Source organism: Herpailurus yagouaroundi, unplaced genomic scaffold, assembly GCF_014898765.1.
Source record: "Herpailurus yagouaroundi ecotype Mexico unplaced genomic scaffold, PumYag 180, whole genome shotgun sequence".
In the NCBI taxonomy this organism is placed as follows: Eukaryota; Metazoa; Chordata; class Mammalia; order Carnivora; family Felidae; genus Herpailurus; species Herpailurus yagouaroundi.
Window position 1 is genome coordinate 4,591,332 of NW_024412411.1, and position 22,778 is coordinate 4,614,109.

The 22,778-nt window shown below is 52.5% G+C and overlaps 1 protein-coding gene and 1 long non-coding RNA gene across 10 annotated transcripts in view; one reads left to right on the forward strand and one right to left on the reverse strand.

Moving 5' to 3' along the window:
* The window catches only part of SLCO2B1 (solute carrier organic anion transporter family member 2B1), a 63,021-nt gene that overhangs the window by 31,603 nt on the left and 8,640 nt on the right, over window positions 1-22,778 (forward strand). For 4 of the 8 annotated variants that reach the window (XM_040489362.1, XM_040489361.1, XM_040489363.1 and 1 more), the window contains 7 exons: window positions 4,614-4,716; window positions 8,192-8,549; window positions 11,439-11,604; window positions 16,064-16,227; window positions 17,906-17,970; window positions 18,303-18,423; window positions 19,506-21,366. In XM_040489362.1, the coding sequence (XP_040345296.1) occupies window positions 4,614-4,716; window positions 8,192-8,549; window positions 11,439-11,604; window positions 16,064-16,227; window positions 17,906-17,970; window positions 18,303-18,423; window positions 19,506-19,689 (1,161 nt within the window). In that variant the 3' untranslated portion in view covers window positions 19,690-21,366. Of the gene's footprint in view, window positions 1-4,613; window positions 4,717-8,191; window positions 8,550-11,438; window positions 11,605-16,063; window positions 16,228-17,905; window positions 17,971-18,302; window positions 18,424-19,505; window positions 21,367-22,778 lie in introns of those variants that run through there. The other 4 variants (XR_005794665.1, XM_040489364.1, XM_040489366.1 and 1 more) reach the window with 1 other exon arrangement.
* Window positions 1,860-15,119, reverse strand: LOC121039286 (uncharacterized). Of its 2 annotated transcripts, XR_005794669.1 has the most exons (5): window positions 15,008-15,119; window positions 14,018-14,104; window positions 8,694-8,789; window positions 4,284-4,451; window positions 1,860-2,411 (listed from the first exon to the last, which is right to left on the reverse strand). It is a non-coding gene; the product is annotated as an uncharacterized LOC121039286 (long non-coding RNA). The 2 variants fall into 2 exon arrangements; XR_005794668.1 differs by lacking the exon at window positions 15,008-15,119 and having other exon boundaries at window positions 14,018-14,145.

Sequence of the window (22,778 nt, forward strand, 5' to 3'; positions counted from 1 at the left end):
GGCTTCTGTCACCTTCTCTCGGTTCCAATTTCCCAGGAGTCTCCATGTCTGTCATTCTAGGCTGTCTCTCAGAGTCTAGGATTCTAATATTATAAAGTTCTAAATTTTGTATTTCTAGTAAAGATTCTCAAGTACTTGTGTTCTATTATTCTAAGATTCTATGCCTCATATGGTCTGTGACTCCAAAAATTCATATTTCTACATGGTTACAATTTGGGCCTATGAGTCTAGGAGTCTGTGAAATCTGTTTCCTCCCAATTGTTAACCTGATGTGCTTCTTTGGGAGAATGGTCAAGGATGGGGACAGGAGTGGGCAGTGGCAATGGCCCTTAAAGCCTAGGACTTACGGCCAGCTAGGAGGCTTCTCTTCCCTTTGGACTTTGTGCTCATTTTACAGCCCTTGTAAAGTCCAAGGTGACTTGTGTCTCTCTTATGCCTGGTACCTCTCCCTTGCAGTAACTGCCAGCAGCCTAGGCTGGCTCATGTCCCTAGCAACCCAGGCCTTGTGACTACCCCCCCCCCCAACTCTCTAAAGTAGACGGTCTTGTGTGATCATCCAGTTCAACCCCCACTCTATCTTATAGATGGAGGGATTCAGGCCCAGAGAGGGTCAAGGTTGTTCCCAGAGCTGGACCAGTACCACCCCACCTTGCACCAGTCTATATAAGGCCAGGTCTTGGCCCCAAAGGGCTAAAGTGAGTCCTTGGCCCCAAAGGGCTAAAGTGAGTCCTCCCCTCTTCATGGCCTGGTGTAGATCAGAACTTCCTCAAACACTGGGGCTAGAAGGCACTTTGGGATGACCTGCTTGAGTGGTTTCAACAGAGCCCCAAAGGTGCCACCATAGGGAGAACCCCAAGGGTGCCACCATATGGAGATTGAAGAGAGGTGTCCGCAGTAGAACTAAGGGCCTTCCGCCTCCCTGAACACACACATACACACGCACGCGTGCATACACACACACACACACACACACACACACACTTCAATCAGACAGATTCTACTTTTATGAGTTTTGATACCAGTCTTTGGAGTGAGGTTTCAATTGGGGAAAGGGTTTTGCTGCTAAAAACCCAGTTTTCAAAACACCGATCTAGTCCAGTACCTCCGTTTGACTGCCGAGGAGACTGAGGCTAAAGAAGAGAGCTGACTGGAAGCTGATCTGGCCCAAGAGTTTCCTTGGTGCCTGAGGTGTCTGAGTGCCGGCCTAGCGGGAGGCCAGCAACAGGAGTTAGACATATGGTGTCTGTACCAAACCAGCCTGGGTATGAATCCTGCCTCTGCACTTACAATTCTGAAATCCATAAAATGGGTATAATCACAACGTTCACATCTTGGGGGTTTTGTAAGAATGAAACAAAGTGTGAAGTGGGTTGTTCAATGCCTGACAACCAGGAATGCTTGTTCTTAGTATCTTTCTCTGCTCCAGCCAGCTCTTTAGAGTTTTGAAAAATAATGGAAAAATTATCTTTTTTTCCCCTAATATTCTTCTTACAGCTCGCACCAAATTCACGTACAGTGCTAATAAAAGAGTGGGGAATTAGGCTGACATCTATTGCCTACTCTGTACCATGCATTGTTCTAAGCCCTTGGTATGTATTATCTCATTTAATCCTTGTAATCCACCCATGAAGTAGATGCAGCTATCACCCCCATTTAACACCTGAGGTGCCGAGTTACAGAAAGATTAAATAACCCGACCACATGGCTAGTGAATGGTGGCGCTGGGATTCAGACCCAGGAAGAGCATTGCAGGACCTGGGCTGAATCACTCAGCCGAGACCAAGAAGCGGGAAAATAGAAACAGCAGCAAAAGTTTGTCAGAATGAGAGAGAGAAACATAGGCGCATGGACCACAAAGATGAAGTCAATTGTTATAACTGAACCACGTATTTGGTTCTGAGCTTTCTGGTAGTCAAAGGGAAAAGAGAGGCATGGCCTGTTGCACGGATCTCAATACGAGAAAGCCCGAAGCATGTCACAATCTTCTGTGAAGTTCAGATCTCTAGGCACTCTGCTAGAAACACGACCTCCCTCCCGCAGCAGGTAGGAAGTCTAGCAGATAACCCCATTCCCTGTGGCCGCTTGCCGTGGCCACCTGTGATGGAAGCTGAGGGCATCACCTGCCAGGGTCAGCGTGGCTCCGTGGGGTCACAGCTCCACATAGAGCTTTCCAGGAACCCAGCTTCCTCTGAGGATGACTCCCTGGAGGCCCGGCAGACAGGGTCCTTTCATGTGGGGGACCACACATGGTGTCCGGTGTCCCGCAGGCTTGCAGCAGTCAACACACGGCCCCGAGAGGGGAAGTTCTAACCTGCTGACCTGGGCAAACCACAACCAGATGTGTCCAACTCCAAATCACAAGGCTTTCGGTTTCAGGAGCTGGCTCTTAGTCAGGAGTCCTCCGAACAGATCTGGAGAGAGAGGCGGGAACTTGTGGAGAACACAGGACTGGAGCTAGGTCAGTGCTCCCAGTACCTACCAGATAAGGCCCAAGTAAAGTCCCTTAGCATGGCCCTCCCAACCGCCCAGCTCCTGCCCCAGCAACTCTTACCCATAGTCAGGATGGCTTCCCCATCACTTTCTGCACTGATAGACCCCTTCCCCCAGACACACTCCTGCTAGACTATGCCCTTGCTTCAAATAACCTCTTCCTTCCAGTCCACAAATCTCAAACCTCACTTCTCCTGGATGCCTTCCCTGGCCTCCCAGCTCCTGAAGGTCTGCCCCTCCCCTCTTGTCTCCAAACCCCATGCTCTTTTTCACAGCATGAGACAGTGTGGTACTATAGGACCCACATTTGAGAACCTGCTCTGCCCATTGCTCCCTAGGTGACACTTCCCTTTCTGGGGCCTCAGTTTCCTTTTCTGTGAAATAGGTGCGGTAATAACCCCTTCACCAGACTGCTATGGGAATCAGATGACACAGTGGATGTGAAAGTGCTGGGTAGACCATATAGGGTTGTACATGCAGACACTGTGGTTGACTTTACTGTTTACATGAAAACAAGGAACTCACAAGGTTCTGCCTGTCCAAGGTTCTGTCTCGTCCAAAGGTCGAGCCTGTCCTTCCATCCCTGATGAGAAATGCTGGGAAGTTAATTGTTTACCTTAGCCCCTCCTGCTTCTGTTTCTGGGAAGTACCCCAGGCCTAGTACCCCTCCCTGGGGTCCCAGGACCTTCCTGCACCGCCCTCCATAGCTTAGCTAGGACTAAGAAAGGCGTAGGGAGATTCCCTGATTTTCTTGAAGACAGTGTGTCCAAAAGAAATATTATGTGAACCACATATGTAATTCTAAATGTTCTGGCAGCACATTCGAAAGTTAAAGACATTAATTTTAATAATTGTTAACCCACTATATCTAAAATATTCTCATTTTAGCACATCATAAATATGAAAAAAACTAATGATGAGGTATTTTCCCATCTTTTTCATACGAAGTCTTTGAAATGCAGCCTGTATTTGGTATTCATGGCACATCTCAGTTTGGACAAGACACAATCCTGGTGCTCAGGGACCACACATGGCCGGTGGCTGCTGTGTCAGCACAACTCGAAGGTATAAATGAATAACAGACCCCCGGTAACTTACCCAGAGTGGGTAAGACCCAAAGTGTGGGCTCTCAGGCCCCTCCACATAACACCACAAAGGTGCCTCCCAATTCTGCCTGTCTTGCATCAGGGCCTCCAACTCACAGGGCTTAGTGGATAAAGCATGAGTTTTCTACTCAGGTAAGCTTGAGCTCAGATCATAGTTCTGTGCAATGTTGAGCAAGTTACCTCACTTCACAGCTTCTTTGCTCAGGTGTGAAGTGTAAGACCCCTTCCTTTGCAGGTCCCAGGGAGGATGGAGCAGGAGCCCACATACTGGTGGCCTGGCATATCCTGGAACCCCCATTCTTCTAGGCCCCTGGGGTACTCAGTGTGGACGTTTTGCCCTATTCCGAACCAAACTGAACCCACTTCTGAGCAGTGTACAAGCTTGCCTGCATCACATTAGCATCTCCTTTTGATCTCATTGTTTCTTCCAAGAGGCCAGCATTGGCCGCACCCATTGCCTGTTAGAGACATCTGTTGCGTTTCTTCTTCTCATGGATATTTATCAGATGCCCACTATTTTACCTCAGGCCCTATGCTAGGCACCAAGGGTTCAACAGAGAATAAGATAAAGATGATCCCTGAGCTCTTGCAGAGCTCAGAGCCCAGCAGAGGAGAGACCCTGAACAAGGTTTGACTTGGACGTACATGTATATGTAAGATCGTTATTTTCTCTTCAAATCAACTTACCTTCTACTATGAATGCCCATCTTGCTGGATTAGCAAGACACCCAACTTCAGCCTTTCTTAGGGTTCCCCCACCAAGGTGAAGCAAAGGTCCTGAGGTCTTACAGGGTGTTGAGGCACCAGAGAGGTCTCACCCCCAGCCAGCAGGCATCAGCAACAATCCATTCTGGCCTGTTCGGAGCCAAGAACAAATGGAACACTGCTGGCCCCTATTGCTCCCGATGAGGTGACAGCCCCATACCCTCTTCTCTTTCAGAGTGTTTCCACACCCACAGGCATATCTGGGCAGAATGTCTGGCATCCAGCTGACTGCCTGGGTTGTATGTCTTCCAGGGTGAAGATTCTCCCTCTGAGCAGAGTCTGCGGGAACCTCCAGAGAAGCAGGATGGCCTAGTCCAGATTGCACCAGACCTGACTGTGATCCAGTTTATCAAAGGTAAGAGAGCTCAGGCCAGGATATGGGGAAGGGGGACCAGAGGGGCATTTGAGGCTGCACGGGATCCAGCCCCTTCCTGCCCTTCTTGATTTATCTTTCACACCTACAGGCCCCTCATGAGCACCATACGCTCCTGTAAGTCTTTGCTTATATGATCCCCTCTGGCTGGAACATCAGTTTTTATTGCTATCTATCAAAATCTCCCTTGTCCCTCTAGGTCAAGCTCAAGTGCTACTCCTCTCCTTCCCCCAACAAGCCTGGCTCTCCCTCCTCTCAGCTCTCTGAACCCTCAGGGCCAATAATCCTTGCTCTGCTTCTCTCAAGGACTATTAGGAGAAGCAAATGGGGTGATGAATGGAAAGCCTTTTGTATAATATAAAAAAAAAAACAACTTTACTTATATAAGGTGCAATTATTATTTATTTCGATTACCACCCGTGCCCTATTGCTATTATTCTGACCATGTCCTGGGACAGTAAGGTGAGCTGCCTATGGTTTAGGAGGGTGATAACCACAGGGTTTGCTTCAACACCCATCCCTGCCCCCACTGAGGACTTTTGAAACAGGAAGTAAATTAGGCCCAATTCTTGGAAGTGTGTCCTAAGACTTGTTGTTGGGATGCCAGTAATCCAGCGCCCAGTTCTTCAGTATCCCCAGGGAATGGGGGGGGGGGGGGAGGGGGCTGGACCCCATGGGGCTGGGCCTAGAGACAGGAGGGGCTTTGACTTCCTAACCTCAGATCACCCACAGCTGCTGGAAGGCCCCAGCACACTCTCCATAGGAGAGTTTATTAATCACTGCTTTGGCTTCTGCCCAGAGGGAAGCTGGGGCCAATCACTGAAATTGGATCCTGGAGCGGGTGTCCTGGGCAGATAGTCTCTGGCTGTTTCAGCTTCTCCATGAGCCTAGAGGAGACTGAGGCAGGGCTAGCCATAGGCCCTGAAGTTGGTCAGCAAGCTTGACTTCTAAGTTTTACTGCTGAGTTCTGGGGAAATCATAGTGACCTGAGGTTTGGCCTTGACCACATGGGACCATGGGGGAGCCAGAGGGAGGATGAATCATGGCCCTTAGCTGCAGGAGGCCTAAACTCTTAGGGGAAAACAGTCCCTGAGTTAGAGAAGGTCCTTGTCTGGGGGAAACATAGTCCCTGTGCTGGGAGAGATCCTATTCAATGAGAGAGACACAATCTCTGTGCTGGGGGGCGGGGGGGGGGGGGGGGGGGGGGGGGGGTGCTGTCTAATGGAGGATACATAGACCCTGAATGGAGGGAGAAAATGCTTTGTCTAATGGAGGAGAGGTGGCCTCTGTGCTGGAGGAGGCCCCTGTCTGATGGGAGAGATACTATTGTTGAGTTAAGGGAGGCCCTTGACAAATGGAAGAAACATAGTCCCCCTAAAGTGAGGGAAGACATGGCCTCTGAGCTGTGAGAGGCTCCTGTCTGATAAGAAAGACATGGTCTCTGAATGGGGAGAAGCCCTAGCTTATGTGATAGAGGAGACACTGTACTAAGCTAAGGGAGGTAGCTACCTAATGGAGGTGCCCCTGGAGTTCCCCTTTAGGTATCCCTATCTAAGTGAAAGGCATAGCCCTGCCTCTAGGAATTTTCCATCTGTTCTAGGGATAGGCTGAAGATGTTGAAGAGAGATAGAGAATGGGTACAAAGTGCACTGCAATGATTAGCACAGGAGAATGGGATAGAAACAAGGAGACAGACCTCTGGAGTCAGGCAACCAGAGGGGCACAGGAATGTGGGAGAGGCAGGGGAGGTAATAGCAGACAGAATGACCTTTACATTCGGAGTCAGGAAACCTCTGGAAACTCCTGGCCATGGCCCAGCCTCTCGAGGGGAACTTGGGTGAGTTCTATGGTACCCGTCTGTACAATGAGGCCAGTCCTGGCCAGGGTAGCTCATGGGAGGGAAGGAGGCCAGAGCAGCTGTCTGGGGTAAAGGCCACATGTGTGATGCCTTCTCATTCCAAGTGCTGGCTGAATGCGCTGCGTGGCAGGGACTCAGGACAGGAAGCAGGCCTGGGACAAGGAAGGGGGATTCCACAGCCCCAGCTCCTACCCACCCTGCCTAGACTATTTGTCTTTATTTTCTGGCGCCTAAGGAAACAGTTCCTGGCCTGGCCCAGAGGGCCAGAGGGCCAGAGGGCCAGCTGACTGGGCTCTGGCCATGCTCTAAGGACAGATGGAGATCTCAAGTGACAGAGGCCCTGGTCCTGCCACTGCAGGAACAAAAGGGACCCCCCACTTGGCCCAGAAGAGCCCCATGGCTGTCTTTCCCTACCAGTCCCGACTGCCAGGTGGTTTGCTCCTCTGATCTTGGAAAGGCCTTTCCTCCTCTCTCCCCTACGCCTCCAGTTAACTTCCACCTCCCCTCCTGCGGGCAGAAACACGTCTTTTCTCTTTTGATGTTAGTGGAGAGAGAGTTGCGCATGTTAGAACAGGAAGCATTCTTGGCCGTCACCCTGGCTGCCCCAGCTGATGAAGGCCCTGAAGCTCTTTCAGACTTACCCCATGTTACATGCCCTTTGGGTTAGCAGATCTGCAGTGAGGAAACCTGTATGCTGGACATCAGTTTAGGAGCTAAAAGGAGACCGGGGAGGTCGTCAAAGCCAGACCCGTCACTTCTATGCCTTTCTCCGTGCCTTTGTCCCTGCTGCGTCCCTATAGGGATTCCTTTTCCTTCAGACCCATTCTTCAGGCCCTACCCCTGTCCTGCCTTGAGAAGCCACCCAGCACTGAGCCTGCTCAGTGTTCACCTTCTCTGGAGGTCTTGGTCCTGCTCCAGCATCTTGATAGTTGATCATATATGGGCCTGTTTGTCCATTTGTTCATTCCCTCATTTATTCCATAAATATTTATTGAGCGTCTGCTATGCCCCAGGCTCTGGAGATTCAGCAAATAACATAACAGTCAAAAATCCCCCCTGCTCTAAAAGAAGTTTATATTCTAGTGGAGCGACTAGAAAATGGCTGAGTGAGTGAAACATGTGGTATGTTAGGTAAAGTGCTATGGAGAAATACAAACTATTTCTGTTTTGTGCTGGGGACACCAGAGGGAAGACGAAGGGCCAGGTTGGCTTGGAAAGAGCTAGAGCAGGACAGGATGAAAAGGACTAAGTGGGAAAACTACGATGTGAATGGGTAGACATGGAATGAGGTGGGATGAGATGAATGAACTAGAATCAAATAGAACTACATGGAGTCAAAGTTTGGATAGAATCAAACGGAAAGAAGCATGATTAAATAGTGTGCAATCTAACTCAATGGAATGTAATGAAACAGTTTCAAAAGCAGAATAGACTTAAATGGACAGGAGTCCATTGTAATGGGATGGAAGCGAATGCAGTAGAATTAAATGAGATGGGATGGAAGGAATAGATCTGTCTAAACTGAACAGGGCAGGATGGCACAGAAATGAAAGAATGGCTGGCCTGCCCACTCTGACCTTCTCCCCGCTTCCCCAACAGTGTTCCCCAGGGTGCTGCTGCGGACCCTGCGCCACCCCATCTTCCTGCTGGTGGTCCTGTCTCAGGTGTGCATGTCATCCATGGTGGCAGGCATGGCCACCTTCTTGCCCAAGTTCCTGGAGCGCCAGTTTTCCGTCACAGCGTCCTACGCCAACCTGCTCATAGGCGGCCTCACCATCCCATCGGCCATTATAGGCATCGTGGTGGGGGGCATGCTGGTCAAGCGCCTCCACCTGGGCCCCATGCGCTGTGGAGCCCTCTGCCTGCTGGGGGCGCTGTTCTGCCTACTTCTCAGCCTGCCCCTCTTTTTCATGGGCTGCCCTACCCACCGGATTGCAGGCATCACCCACGAGCCTGGGTGAGTGTGTGTGAGAGCGCGTGAGCATAAGCAGGCGGGGAGACGTGTCAGGGAGGGGGCCAAGACAAGGCCAGATGAATTAGGGGACCCATCTACCTCAAATCTCACTTTCCACCAGCACCTTCTCCTCCCCTCCCCACCTACCTTCAGAGCAGTGGGACTTCTGTCTCCGGGTCTCCGGTGAAGGTGTCAGACATCACTAGAAGGGGCAGGGAACATCACAGACAGGACAGTTTGGGTCTGCGGAAAGATGGAAGCCAAGGCAGGGCAAAGCCACTCGTGGGGATGGCATCTCCAGAGTGGCCAAGCCCTGTGGGCCAAGGGGAGGTGAGACAGAGGCCACGTCAGAGAGCAGGACCCAGCTCAGCCTGAGGAACACTTAGTTTCTGGCCAGAAGAAAGGCTGGCCCGGGAGCCTGCATACTCTCCATCCCTGGGGGAGGGGGGGCAGGAGTATAGAGAGAGGGGGCGAGCAGAGGGCTGGAAGCCATGTATCATGGATGCTGCAGAAAAGGCTTAAGCTCTAGGAAAGAGTTGGCTTACAGACCTCAAAGATTTGGGGTTTTTAGAGCCTGGCAACTAAAATTCTGTTGTCCCACGACCTTAAACATTTACAGAGTTCTTTTTCCACATCTGGGCAGTACCAGGAGGAAAGCCTCTGATGCCTATCTCCCTTCTCCATCTCTTTGTCCCCCCACCCTGCCTCAGGCAAGTGCCCTCTCCCAGTGGGGTCTGTCTTCGAGAGGATGTTGGAAGATACATTGCTGCCTCTTCAGAATGATTTCACTTTTCCCGGGAACTGCTCCAGGCTCAGGCTGGCCCAAGATGCAGCTAGAATTCCCCAGTTGTCTCCGTGCCCACCTCTCTCTGGGCACTTCCTCTCTCCACCCACATGCCAGCTCTCCCCACCTGCAGGAGGCACAGCTCAGGGCCCAGAAATGCGCAGCTCTTCCCTCTGTCCCTGGTCCCACAATAAAACCTCTCCCCCATCTCCCTTTCCCTTCCCCTCCTTCCTTCTCCCTTCTTTTCCCATTGAGGCGACTCTACTGCCTCCTGTCTGCAGAGCCCTTGTTCGAGGCATGGCTGGTGGAGCTTTAGCCAGGCCCTCTAAAGTCCCCTGTTTGAGGAGCGAGCCAGAGCCTTTAAATGATTTGTAAAGAGCAAATGGATATTTTCGCACCAGTTTTGCAAAAAGGAAATGGAAAAAAGTCACCTAGCACACATGCCAATTTCCCTTCCCTTCTGCCTCTCACCTTGACTCTGACATCTCATCTCACTGTGTTCTCCTCTTTGTGCAATTCACTCAACTGAGCTTTGGGCTCTAATTCAGTGAAGAAGCCTTTTGGGACAAACTGAGCAAATTAAGGAGAATTTCTCATATTCCAGCCCAACTAATGATACTTACAGCCGCCAAGAACTGAGGGTCTCCCGTGCTCCCAGCGTCCTGCCCAGTTCTTCCCATATTCTGTCTCATTGAATCTTCACAGGATCTCTGAGATGGGTCCTACCATTATCCCCATTTCACAGATGAGGATAGAGAGGCTCAGAGAGGTGAAGTCACTCACCCAGGGCTGTCCAGCTGGGAGGGGCCGAGCCTGACGCCAGGGCTCTCCCCACAGGAGCAAGGGGCCGAGGAAGAGCCCCCAGCTCTCATCCACTCGGCCTTCCTGACGAGGGTCTGCCCCTGGATGGAGTCCCCTGGTGCAGCTTCAGTTCCAGCAGTGCCAGCCCATTCCCTCCGCTGCCTGGCAGAAAAGGAGGGAGAGATGATCTCCCGGCCCCCCCCCCCCCCCCCCCCCCCGTTGGAGGGAGACTCCTCTGAGGGAAGGAGAAGGAGTAGAACTCACCTCTGCCCCGATGCTCTCCCTCCCCACTCCCAACTCTGGCTACAGGCTGGCTGACTCAACAGTTGTCCTACTCACTTCCCCTGCCCCTGCTGGGCCTCTTCTCCAGGGAACCGGGATGGCACAAAGCTGGCCAGGCCTGCCACTCTGTCCATACCCACCCTAAGTCCACAGGACCCTCAGCTGGCCACTCTGGCCTCCTCTGTAGCCTGGCCATAGGCTCCCTGGCAGGTTTTCTCCCTCTTAGTTATGAAGTCAGGTCACATTCTGAGTCCCAGGGGCCCCCTCTGCACCTCTCCCAGGGTGACTTACCCCTTGAACTCATCCTCTCTTCTGATCTCCTGCCCCTGTCCACCCCATGTTGCCCCAGCTGACTAGAGTGGGGGCACTCCTGGGACTTGGGGGCAGGCCCTCCAGAGGGAATTGGCAGGACTAAGTCCTGCAGTAGCTACAGTGAACAGGGTAGTGATGTGAGCTGAGAGGTTGTGAAACTACAGGATGGCGATGGGAGGGGGTCCCCAGCTGAGCTAAGGGAGACACTGAGGCCCAGTGAGAGGCAGGGACAGGTCAGTGATCCTGCAGCTAGTCAGGTGCCCTGACTGGTCCCAACACACATAACTCGAATTTTCTAAGAAGAGGAAGCAATCCAGCTCATCAAGAAAAAAGCACTTTTCATCTGAAACTAAATTCTGGGATGAGTTTATCTTGTGTTCCCTAAAGAAGGGCCACTGAAGAGTGGAGATGCTTGCAAAAATTCAAAGGCTTGTAGGGTGTTGGGGCTAGAAGGGGTCTCAGAGGCCTCCATCCGACTGTGCTCCCTGCTTCTCCCATTGGGAGGCCTCCCGCAGCTTCTAGTTCATCTCCCTGCTTGCACATCTCCATTGCAAGGTGCCCACCACTGCACCTTCATGGAACAGCCCTGACAGTGAACAAATCTCTGTGTGGAGTTGAAACATGTGGGCATTGCTCTTGGGGTGGGGAGCTGGGCTGCAGGGGTGAGGCGGCCAGGAATCCAGGCTAACTCTGCCAGCTTTCTCTCCCCCCAGCAACTTGCCTGGACTAGAACAGTTTCCAGCCTGCAGAGGGAATTGCTCCTGTCCATTGGACGACTTTAACCCTATCTGCGACCCCAGCACCCATGTGGAGTACCTCACACCCTGCCAGGCAGGCTGCACAAGCCGGGTGGTCCAGGAGGCTCTGGACAAAAGCCAGGTGGGTCCGGCCTCTGACGGCTCCCTCTGCCTCCCTGGGGCTCTCCTCCCCTCCCTGTCTTTGTGCACCCATCACACTTTCCATCTTTGGACATTCTCATTCTGTGGCTTTTCCGTCTGTCTATCTGTTGGCCAGTCTGTCTCCTTCTGTTGGCCGATGTAGAACATTATTCTCACAATAAACTTTTATCACCAGTCTGGGCCCAGCCATGGGCCAGGCCCCAGAGCACAGGGGTGAACCAGATCTGGCTCCAGCTGTCTGTGCAGGGGAGAGGCAAAAGGAAACAAGTCAGGAATTCCAGGGCTGGTGGTAGGCAGGAAAAAGGGTCCCCACAAGTACAGACAAGGATAGAAGAAGATACATCCTGCCTGGAAGGGTCCTGGAAGGCTTTCTGGGAAGTGGCCTTTGAGCTGGATCTTCAAGGATGAGTGAGCAAACTAAGAAAGGGCTTTCCAGGCAGGGGGAGCAGCAGAAGCAGAGTCTGAGAGCGAGCATGTGCACATGGCACACGCACACACGCACACATGCACACATGCACACATGCACACATGCACACAGCGTTTCAAGAAACTGCAAAGAACTTGTTGGAGCAGAAGCATAAGGTTTCAAAGAGGGAAAGCGAGGCCCAGGCAAAGAAGAACCTTGAATGCCAGGCCACCAGCAGGGACCGTATCAAGAGAGTGATGGGGAGCCTTGGATAGGTTTTAAGCAGGCAAGTGACAGGGCCTAATCTGTGTCTGATCACACTTGAGACCACAGTGTGGAGGAAGGTGAGCAGAGTGCAGGCTAGGAGACAGGGAGACGGTGGGGAGGCTGGCACAGTGAGCCCGGTCGGTCAACAAGTCAGTCAACAAACCTTCGCAGAATCCCTCCTCTGTGCCAGGCCCTGTGCTGGGGACTGAAGACCCAGAGGCAAGAGGCCTTACCCTCAAGGGACTCCCAGCAGAGAAGAGAGGGCAGAATAATCAGCAGCGTGCACTCTGTGAACCTTAAAAAGGTCACCGAGACTAGCCACTCCTCTTTCCCTTTCTCCTCAGTCCCCCCCAAAGACAAATGAGGATAATATCAGCCTTCCTCAGGCCCCCAGGCTGTAGATTAACATGTGTGTATGTGTGGGGGGGGGAGGTGCTGGGGGGGGTACAGTGTCAGGCTGGTCATTAGGACACCATGTCCCTCTCTCCAGGGCTCCCCACCTTTGTCATGCGGAACCCCTGCCTTTGCATCCTCCTGGGTATCAGCATCTAAGCCCAACGTTCCTCCAGGTAGAGAGACCTGGACCTCACGGCTAGTGCAGAATAAAGCACCTGGTCAATGGTGTTTCAGAACCAACAGGAGCCACCTGGGCTGTGCAAACCAAACCGTATTTGCAATAATCATAATCCCAGGCCTTGGGCCTCCTTAGCACTCACTGTTCTTGCCGGGTTTGATCTCCCTAAGACCCTTCCAGAGGACCCCAGGCCCTGCCAGCTGAGGCAAGATCCCTAAGAGAACAGTAAACGTTTGTGGATATGGGCCCCTGAGCACTAAGGCCAGGCCACCCAGTTCAAATCCCTATTCTACCTATAACTGGCTCTGTTACCTTAGGCAAATTATTTGATCTGTGCCTCAGTTTCCTGGTCTATAAAATGTAGGTGATCATAATGAGTACCCACTGTATACTAGCCACTGTGCCAAATGCTTGCCTCAGCTGAATTCATTGAATAGCAAGTGAAGAGCCATATTGACATAACCTACGAAAAGCACTTAGCGTGCCTAGTGGCTGGGACATTTTAAGCACTTGGTGATACACACTCCTGCTATGTCCATTATACAGATGAGAAATGGAGGCCCAGGGAAGGATTCGGCATTGCCCAAAGACTTAGTGCCAGAGCTGGGATTAAAACCCAGGGTTCTGGCCTCCCAGCCCAGCCCCCTCCCCAGAGCATCCTCAGAGGTTGTGTCTGGGTATAGTATTGGGGGGAAGGTGCAGCTGGGCCCTGGTCAGCATCAGGAACTGTCGCCCTGGCCTGGAATAGTCTCTGGCCTGCCTCTCCAGGTCGATGGTGAGCTCATGGGCTCAGGGCTGGGTCAGTCAGCGCCCAGCATGGCTGCACTCAGTAACCATTTATGAACACGTAAAGGACCAGGAGAAAGATGGAAAGAGGTGGGTGCTTGGTGGGACCTGGGGCTCAGGGGGTAAGGCTGAATCCCCCTGAGGAGTGAGAATCAGAGGCAGCTGGAGAGACTGAAGTCATCCATAGGAAGAACTTCCTGCCAGAATTAGATGAATGTGAATGAGGGCTGGGAAAACCCCAAGAGAAAGGCCTCTCACTCACTTTGTGTCCACCCCTGCAATCTTCTGCTCCCCAGAAAAGGCACGGGGGCAGGTGATTTCTCTTCCAGTAATCTTGCCTTCGCATATTTCTCTCCTTACCTGTCCTTCCATTGAACCGGATGGGCTGCTTAGCCTGTAGGCAAAGGTCCAAATGGTGTGTGCTCAGCCTTAGCGTGTGCAGGCGCTCTGCGAGGCAATGGAAAGAGCACCCAGTTACCCAAGCCTGAATCCCAGGTCTCTCTCTTCCTCATTTTGCCTTGCCCTAATTTTATCTATTAAATATCTCTCAGATCAAAACCCTTTTCTGTATTCCCCACCCCCTCCTCCTGCCTCCCTACCACTCTCTCCACATTGGGCATCTTGGCCTGTCTTCATGCCCCCCACCCTCCCCCTCCCCGGGCCGTCCCCTCCCAGGGGCCAGAGCAGCTTTTGTACTGTCAGGTCTTGTCCCTTCCAAGCTTACAATCTTCCCAAGGCTCCCAGGGTCCAGCTCAGGGCCTCCCAACCCTTTCCACAATGGGAAGTGTCTGAGGCCGCCAGGGTTGAAGGTGAGAGGCTGCCCCAGGCCGACCAGACCCCCTCAAGGGCTGATGGGACCCATCCCTGCACACCTGTCTCCCAGCAGAGGCCGAGGGTCCCTGGGGCACCCGGTCAGAAACTCTGATCTATGGGGAAGAGAAGCCTAGGCTTCCTGGCTTGCTTTGCTCCTGTGAGGCGCCTGAGGGGACTGGCAGTCTAGACCACTTCTGAAAGAATCCTAGGCTGGAAGTTTTCCAGGCCACGGTAGGGGGTGGGAATTTGGGCTACAGTGAGACACACCCTTGGGCCAGCCTAGGGGCCATTCCTTACAGTTTGAAAAGGAGTCAGCTTTTACTCAGACCTCAGCCTCTGGAGGGGTCCCAGTTTTCTGGGGGTCTCCTAGTAGACTTCACCCTGGCAGGAGGGAGGGCTAAGATTTATCCTCTGGCCCTGAAGCCCCCAGACCTCAGAAAGCTGTACTCCCTAGTACAAGTTCCGCAAACATATCGCGGCCAAAGCTTATTTCCGGATTCTGCTCACCTCCCTGGATTCCAGGCTCTTAATACTAACCCGAGTTTTTCACTTTCTGCCAGCTCATGGATGCACTCAGGACAATGTTTTCAATACTTCATCCAGCATTTTAAGTTGTTGGCAGTATGATTGGCAGGGTGCTGGTGCACTGTGTTTCTGGAAACAGCAGTCCAGGTTCCTCTTTTGTGTCCCAAGCTGTTCACCTTGTCTTCCCAACGCAATCCTGGAGCGCCTCCCCTCTGCCCTCTCCTGCGTGCACGCTCTGCTCCAGGCTCACTGAAAGATTTGCTAGGTTCTTTCCTTCCACTTTCATGGGATTTTGCATTTGACCTTCCCTCTGCTCATTTCAGTTTTCCTCTCGGAAAACTCCTATTCATTCCTCAAGACCCAAATCCAACGCCCCTCTTCCAAGAAGCCTTCCTTGCCCTTCACGTGCTGAGCCAGGATGCCCACTGTGCTGCCTGCATCTCTCCATCCTTTTGGAGAGAAGAAATCTCCATTTTCTTGAGAGTCTAGTCTGGAACCCAGTGCCCTGGAAGAGGAACCCTGAGCTGGAAAATCCGAGTTCCTTCCCCAAAACACTCTGTTACTTTGATTCCTTGTGCAGCCAGTCGGGAATTTGGAACACTCTGGCATTACCAGGTGAAAGAAAGAGTGTGTGTGCACATGTGCATGTGTGTATGTGACTGGGTGAGTGTGGGTGTATGTGTGTGGGTGGGTGTGTGAGTGTATGTTGTGGGACTGTGGTGTGTGGGAGAGAGAGTGTGTGGTGTGTATGTGTATGATTGTGTGAGTGTGGGTGTATGTGAGTGTGTGTGAATGTGTGAGTGTGGTGTGGTGGGGCTGATGCTCTTCCAGGCCCCTCTCTCTTTTCTGTTCACCACTTCCCTCTCCCGGCAGCCTCAGCCCATGTGTGTGTGAACCATGCGTGTCCAGGGTCGTGCTTGGCTGCAGGGGTCAGAAATCCCAGCCTCCAGCCAGCTCCACCCCAGCTGGCTTGTGCCCTTGGGGCCTTCTGGGGCCTTCTGGGGCCTGGGCCAGCTGTTTGCCCTTGGAAGCTCCTGAAGGCTTTTCTCTGCCCCCTCCCCACCCTAGGTTTTCTACGCCAACTGCAGCTGCGTGGTAGGGGGAGGCCCTGTGCCCGCGGGCTCCTGCGACTCCGCCTGCAGCCACCTGGTGCTGCCCTTCATGTTCCTGGTCAGCCTGGGTGCGGCACTGGCCAGTCTCACCCACACACCCTCCTTCATGCTCATCCTAAGGTGAAAGCGGGGGCAGGCCACACCTGGTGGATACCAAGAAGTCCTTAACCCTAGGCAGGACAAGGAATCCTGAGGGAGGGGTTCCAAGAAGGAGGCCACTCGGGTGTGCTGGGCCCCCCGCAACAGGCCAGGCTCTCGCTGCCCCGTCTTCGTCCTCACGGCAACCTGCTAAAGTGAAGTTTCCTCCCCATTTACAGATAGGAAAACCGAGGCTCAGAGAGAGTCAGATGTCAGCCCCAGGTCTTGTCACAGCCGCTGGGCGGAATAGTACTGGTGCCTGCACCAGAGCCCAGGTCCTCACTTGCCTCAGGGGACAGGAGGCCACACCTAAGGCCCTGCCCTGGCCACCCAGTCACAGCAAGGAGAAAGTGGAGTGTCCCCCGACTCCCCGCCCCCACCCTACCTGTGATGAGTGGGCCACAGGAGGTACATCCAGAAAACCAAGCCCTGTAAGTTGTGGCTCATGAGCCTTCAAGTCAATAAGCACTTGTGTGTCCACTGTGGACCCAGCCCACGCAGAGCACTGCTTCTTGGTTCATGTTCTTTCTGGCCTTTGTCCTGAGGGTGCCTGCTGGGACCGACAAATTGTTACCTAAGGCCAAAGTCAGCATTCCTAGGGTGGGGGCTGGAATAAGGGGACCTCAGAGCAGGACAATTCTAAATTTTCATCATGTTGGGATTATTTTGGTTCCCCATCTGTTTCCTAGAAAATTAGAAGGGGGATGGAGACCCTCATAAACACGACAAGACATGTAGATCTGTAAAGCAGCCTGGCCAAAAGAGAAGGTAGAGGAATCAGATGCCCCAGCAAGGCAGCCCGTTTAAGAGGAGTTACGGCAGGCGGTGTGCTCACAGATTCTTTTTTTTTTTTTTTTAATTTTTTTTAACGTTTATTTATTTTTGAGACAGGGAGAGACAGAGCATGAACGGGGGAGGGTCAGAGAGAGAGGGAGACACAGAATCTGAAACAGGCTCCAGGCTCTGAGCTGTCAGCACAGAGCCTGACGCGACGCTCGAAATCACGGACCATGAGATCATGATCTGAGCCGAAGTCGGACGCTTAACCGACTGAGCCACCCAGGCGCCCCTCACAGATTCTGACCCCCTGACGCCCACCAGCTGTGAGGTCTTGGCCAAGTCAACCTGTCTAAACATTCATCAGTTTCCTTATCTGTAAAATGGGCCTGATGGCATAAACGACCTCATGGGGGTGAGGCGGGGGTTGCAGTACAAAATGAGCTCATAGGGAGCACTCCCAAAACACCAGCTGCTGGTATTACTACAAAGGAGGAGCCAGTGATTTCCAGGGCAAACTAGGCTGGGGCTTCCCGGCACCTGGGGATGTTGGAAGCCATGTCTGGCTGGCTTTGCCAAGTGTAGGAGGAGAGGGGAATCTGGTGGGCCCAGGGGTAGGGAGAGGGGAGGTGTCTGTGGCCAGGAACACAGGGAGGCCAGCACCGGACCCTGATGGCCAGTGGGGGTGCCTGGAACTGGGTGCTGGGCTCGACAGGTTGAAGGGAAATGGAATATGGAACCTGAGCCCACCCAACCCCAAACCCACAGACCTTCAGACTGGGGGAAGGCTGGCCCCTGGGTGGTGAGAGAGCAGGGGATGGTGAGAGCCCCTTGAGGGCCGAGACCCTCTCAATCCTCATGTCACCGTGTTTCTGCTTCTTAGGGGAGTGAAGAAAGAAGACAAGACACTGGCTGTGGGGATCCAGTTCATGCTCCTGAGAGTTTTGGGTAAAGAACCTTCCTGGGACCCTTAGACACCCACTGTGTGCTGGGCCTGTGGCACAGGGATGAGTGGGACCCAGTTCCTGACCTTAGGGTTCACAGGCTCATTGGGCAAACTGGACCTGGTACCCTGGAGGTGGGTGTGCAAGCAGCTAGAGGGCCATCCAGGGAGCCAGCATCTCACACCATGGTGAGGGGTGGGCTTGAGGGCCAAAGACTTATGGGACAAGAGGCCCCAGTGGCTCTGGGGGGGGGGGGGGTTGCATATGCCAAGGAGTAGGGGGGTTGGGTAATGCAGGATGCCAGGCCTGTTGTCCCCTGAGCATGTCCTCCTCCAGCCTGGATGCCCAGCCCAGTGATCCACGGCAGCGCCATCGACACCACCTGTGTGTACTGGGCCCAGAGCTGTGGGCGGCGGGCCGTTTGTCGCTACTATGACCATGACCTGCTCCGAAACCGGTGAGACCTGAGGTGGGGGGTGCCAGGGGCCCCCATGGGGAGGCTGCTGGAAATACTCTTGGGGTCTCAGGTGGGACAGCAGCAGGGACGAGAGGCCCATCGATATCCCCCTGCTAGGCAGCAGGTGCTATATCCAGTACTGAGCTCACCAGTCCTGTGAGTTGGCCACTGTCCCCCCACTCTTCTGGATGAGGAAAGTGACCCATTAAAGCAGCCCAAGGTCACACAACTGATAACACACAAAGCTGGGCCTCGAACCCAAATGGTCTAACCATGGTCTGTGCAGGAACATGTGTCACCGTGGCGGACCATGGGGGAGGATCAGGGGAGCAGCCCAGCTGTGAGAAAGATGGGGAGTTGAGGTGGGGTTGGGAGAAGGCCAATTTAGGACACAGGAGGCTTGGGATCCAGCCCAGCTCTGTCTCTTTCATTGGGAGACCTGTCTTTTCTGGAACTCAGTCTTCCCATCCGTGCAATGGGGAACCCAAAGAAACCTGAAGGCAGAGAGCTGCTGGGATGGGATAGGCGGTTGAAGGGGACTAGCTAACAGGGCTGGGAGCAGGGAGTTGGTCACTTCCAGCTCTGAGGACGGCATGGCTCCTGTGGGCTGGGACTGACTAGTGCCCATTCTATAGGAAGAAAGATCAAATAAGAGCTTTGGTGAGTTAGGGAAAGAGTGGAGAGGGAATCCTCTTGTGGCCGGTGGGGTGATCCCAAGTTGCAACTATCAGGCCCCCTGAGCCCTTAGACACAGAGGACTGTCCCAGGCTATAAGCCAGCTGGGGACAGGGCAGGGAGGATGCCCAGGCTTCTGCCTCCCTGTTCAGGACTCCTTCTGCAGAGCATCTCCCCCTTTTCCAGGGAAGGGGCTAATTCCAGGGGCTTCCCCATCTCCCCAACCAAGGCCATGGTGATAGGGTCCATTGCCCTGGGGCTGGAAGCCTCTTTTCCACCCGCAAGGTCTCAATGTCTCTGATCACACAATGGGTGATGATTGCTGACCCTACTCTGCCCCAGGCCAAGGCCATCCAAGCCCTAGACAAGGGAGGTCCTGAGTTGACAGGTCCCTTGCTCTTTTCCAGGTTTGTCGGCCTCCAGTTCTTCTTCAAGACAGGCTCCCTGGCCTGCTTTGCCTTGATTTTGGCCATCCTAAGGCAGCAGGACAAAGAGGAGAGGACCCAGGTCACCGTATCCATCCCTGGCCTACAGCAACAGCAGCCATTAGTGTCAGGGCCAGAAAAGAAGCCTGAGGAATTCAGAGCGTGAGCTGGTCCCAGAGTGGCTGCCACTGGGAATACCTCCTCTGGGCTCTTTGCCCAATATTGGGTGTCAGGAACCCCATTTTCTAATTCAGACTCCTCTGCTAACTTGCTATGTGACTTTGGGCAAGTTTGACCCTCTCTGGGCTTTTGTGACTCATCTGAACCAAAGAGTTGTCTAGGGTTTTGGTGTGTTGGCCACTTCTAATGCAAGATGGTCTTCCCCCTTCCTCCCCCAGCCAGACAGGCTGACCTGACCAGGCTTTCCTGGTGGAAGGACTGCATATCTTTCTCCCAGGTCCTAAGATAGAGAAGTAGACAACAGTAGGCCAGGCTGCCCTGCACACCTGGTCCTAGCCTAGCTTTGCCACTCACCAGGAGCACCCTCTCTGGGCCTCAGCCACCACCTCTGTCAGGTGGAAATGGACTTGCCAGCTTTCAGGCCTCTTCCAGCTATGACCATCTGTGTGGTCAGTATGGACTCAAGTCTCATCTCCAGCCCCACTCAGCCTGGAGGTGGGGCCAGGACAGCCTCCGGCAAGAAGTGTCCATTTGGCGCCCCCTGGAGGCAGAGCCCTGAACTCTGAGCGGGACCTACTAGGGAGGGAGCAGGCTCACAAGACATCCAGGCTGGTCGGGGCCTCCAGCAAACCTGGTGTGAGGGCCCCTGGGGAGTTAGCTGAGGCGGAGTCTCGCTCTCTGGACTCAGGAAGTCCCAGTCCTTGCCCTCAGGGAACCACAGTCTGGGTGTGGCCTAGTCTCTGCCTTCAGGGCTCCAGTGGGGAGGGAGACCCAGGTCCCACACTTGGGCATTTTCTGACTTCAAAGACCAAACACACTCTGCACACATTCACTGGTACTTATGCATTGCCAAGATTTCACTCTGACCAGGGCCCACCAAAGTCACTGTTACTTTTGTGACTAGATCCTAATTTCAACATTTCCTTCCTGGTGCCTAACTCTTTGTGGCCTGGGGCTGTATAGATGCCTGGTTCTGTGATAACCATGCTTTGGGGGGTAACATCTGGTTCTCTGTGATGCCTGAGTTGGTGTAAGCACCTGTTCTTTGTAAGGCCCAGGCCTAGAATGCTGGGACTTGTTAATGTCAGGCTCTATGTAATGAGCGGGTCTGTGGGATGCTTGTGTCTGAACCAACTGGTCCTTATCTTCAGTGGCCTTGTCTTGTTTTATGGCTAGTCTTATCTGGCCTGGTTATCTCCCTGAGAGGGGGAGAGAGTTTCCCCCATCTACTCCAGCCCATTCTGTTGCCACCACATACCTGACCTGGCTGGGACCTGCTGCTTGGGAGGCAAGAGGCAGATCTGTCAGCAGCAGCTTCCCAAGCCCTGTGCTGGAGGCAGGGGAGAAGCTGGGAGGCAGGTGGCGGGCAGGAGGGCAATGCAGCTCTGACCCTCTGAGCATCTCCCTGTGGCAGGGCTTTGAGGCTCTCCCATGTGAAAGAGGAAGGGGAAGGTACAGAAGTTCTCACTCCCATTTTGATTCTATTGGCTGGTATCTTTAAATGTTTAACATCTATCTGAGCCTGTTATCAATGCCAAGAATTTCAAATTCTCCTCCAACAAGAGGAGGCTGTTTACGTTTTATATTCCTTTTCCCAGGTTTTGCAGAAATAATTTGGAGTTATAGATACAGCTTATTATTAAATTTGTTCTTGCATAATGTCTCTTCTATTACAAAATTCCTTTCTTACAAACTGCATTAGAGTTTGCAACAACCACATTACTTCCAGCTATTTAGATTTAAGTTTTACTGGATTCATTATTCACTATTATTTCTTATATATGACATCTTTCCCTGTCTGTATATTCTGGTCTAATTTTCATTTGACTGGGTTACTTCCTCTAGTCATGGTTTCAGAAATGGGATCAGGTCATGAAGTTTGTGAGGCTTCACCTGTCCAAATTGTCATTCACGTTTTACAGAAAAGGAAACAGTTCAGAAAAATTAAGCAACTTGCCAAGATCAGACAGAACATAAATGGTGAAGCCAGGGTTTTGTGCAAATCGAAGCTTATAAACTTTGGGGAGCCCTCTTTAAAAGAAAAAAGAACACAAAATTGGTAAGAAAGAGTGAAAATTTACCTATAATGAGAAAAGAAGTAAAAAAAATACATCACACAATTCAGGAAAATAGCATACTTTTTACTAACTCTCGTGCGCACCTCTAAAATACATTTTCCCCCCTGACGATTGGAAGGAATTTCTGCAGCCTCGCTTCTGGTTCTGTCACTGCAAACCTGTTTCTTCTCTAGTGCCCATGTACTTCCAGGGCCAGGTAGCATAAAACACATTCATGCTATGAGATGACCTCTGGATATGATATCTTGATGTCACAATGCTGAGCTGGACAGTGAGGAGGAAGATTCTTAGAGGCCATTCTCTATACAGAGGTAGCTAGCAATGATTTATCTATATACAGAGGGGACTGAGAATCACATAAATATATCCCAATGAGCCCAAATTAAGGTGATCCCCATTCAACTGCCCCTTCGCCAGATCCCAGAAATGCCCATGGCCCCTCCAACCACCTCACATAAAGAGAAACTGGGACACGAGTAGCTGGAGTAAAAGGAACTAGCAATCTTAACTGCTTGTGGTTAAAGCATCTTACTTTTGCAGATTTCCCAAGGATATGACAACCTGAACACATTGCAGAGGTCCCTTCCTGGGCCTAGAGAGAGACCCGGATACTCAAGCAGCATTAGCTTCATGCTGAATCTGCCTCTGGGTCAAGCTCAGCTTTGAAGGAGAAAATGAGGTCCTTGTGTTTAAAATCTCCCAGGCTGGTCAGGGTGAGGAGACTCCAGGAGTCATCGCAAGAGAGACATGGGGCTGAGAGCCAGGGGTGGAACAGGTCAGGGCTGGAGGGGTTCCCAGGGACTGATGAATTCCAGGGAGCCATGCTCTTATGGCCTCTGGCCAATGAGGAGCCACAAGCTATTGCATCTGTGAACTCACTTTCTTCTCACCCTGCCGTTAGAAGTTGGGAGAAGTCATTAAAGTCTCCATGCTCGAGTCAACTGGTGGTAAAATCTAGCAGTTTCTCCTGGGACCAGAACGAACATCTTGATGCCTG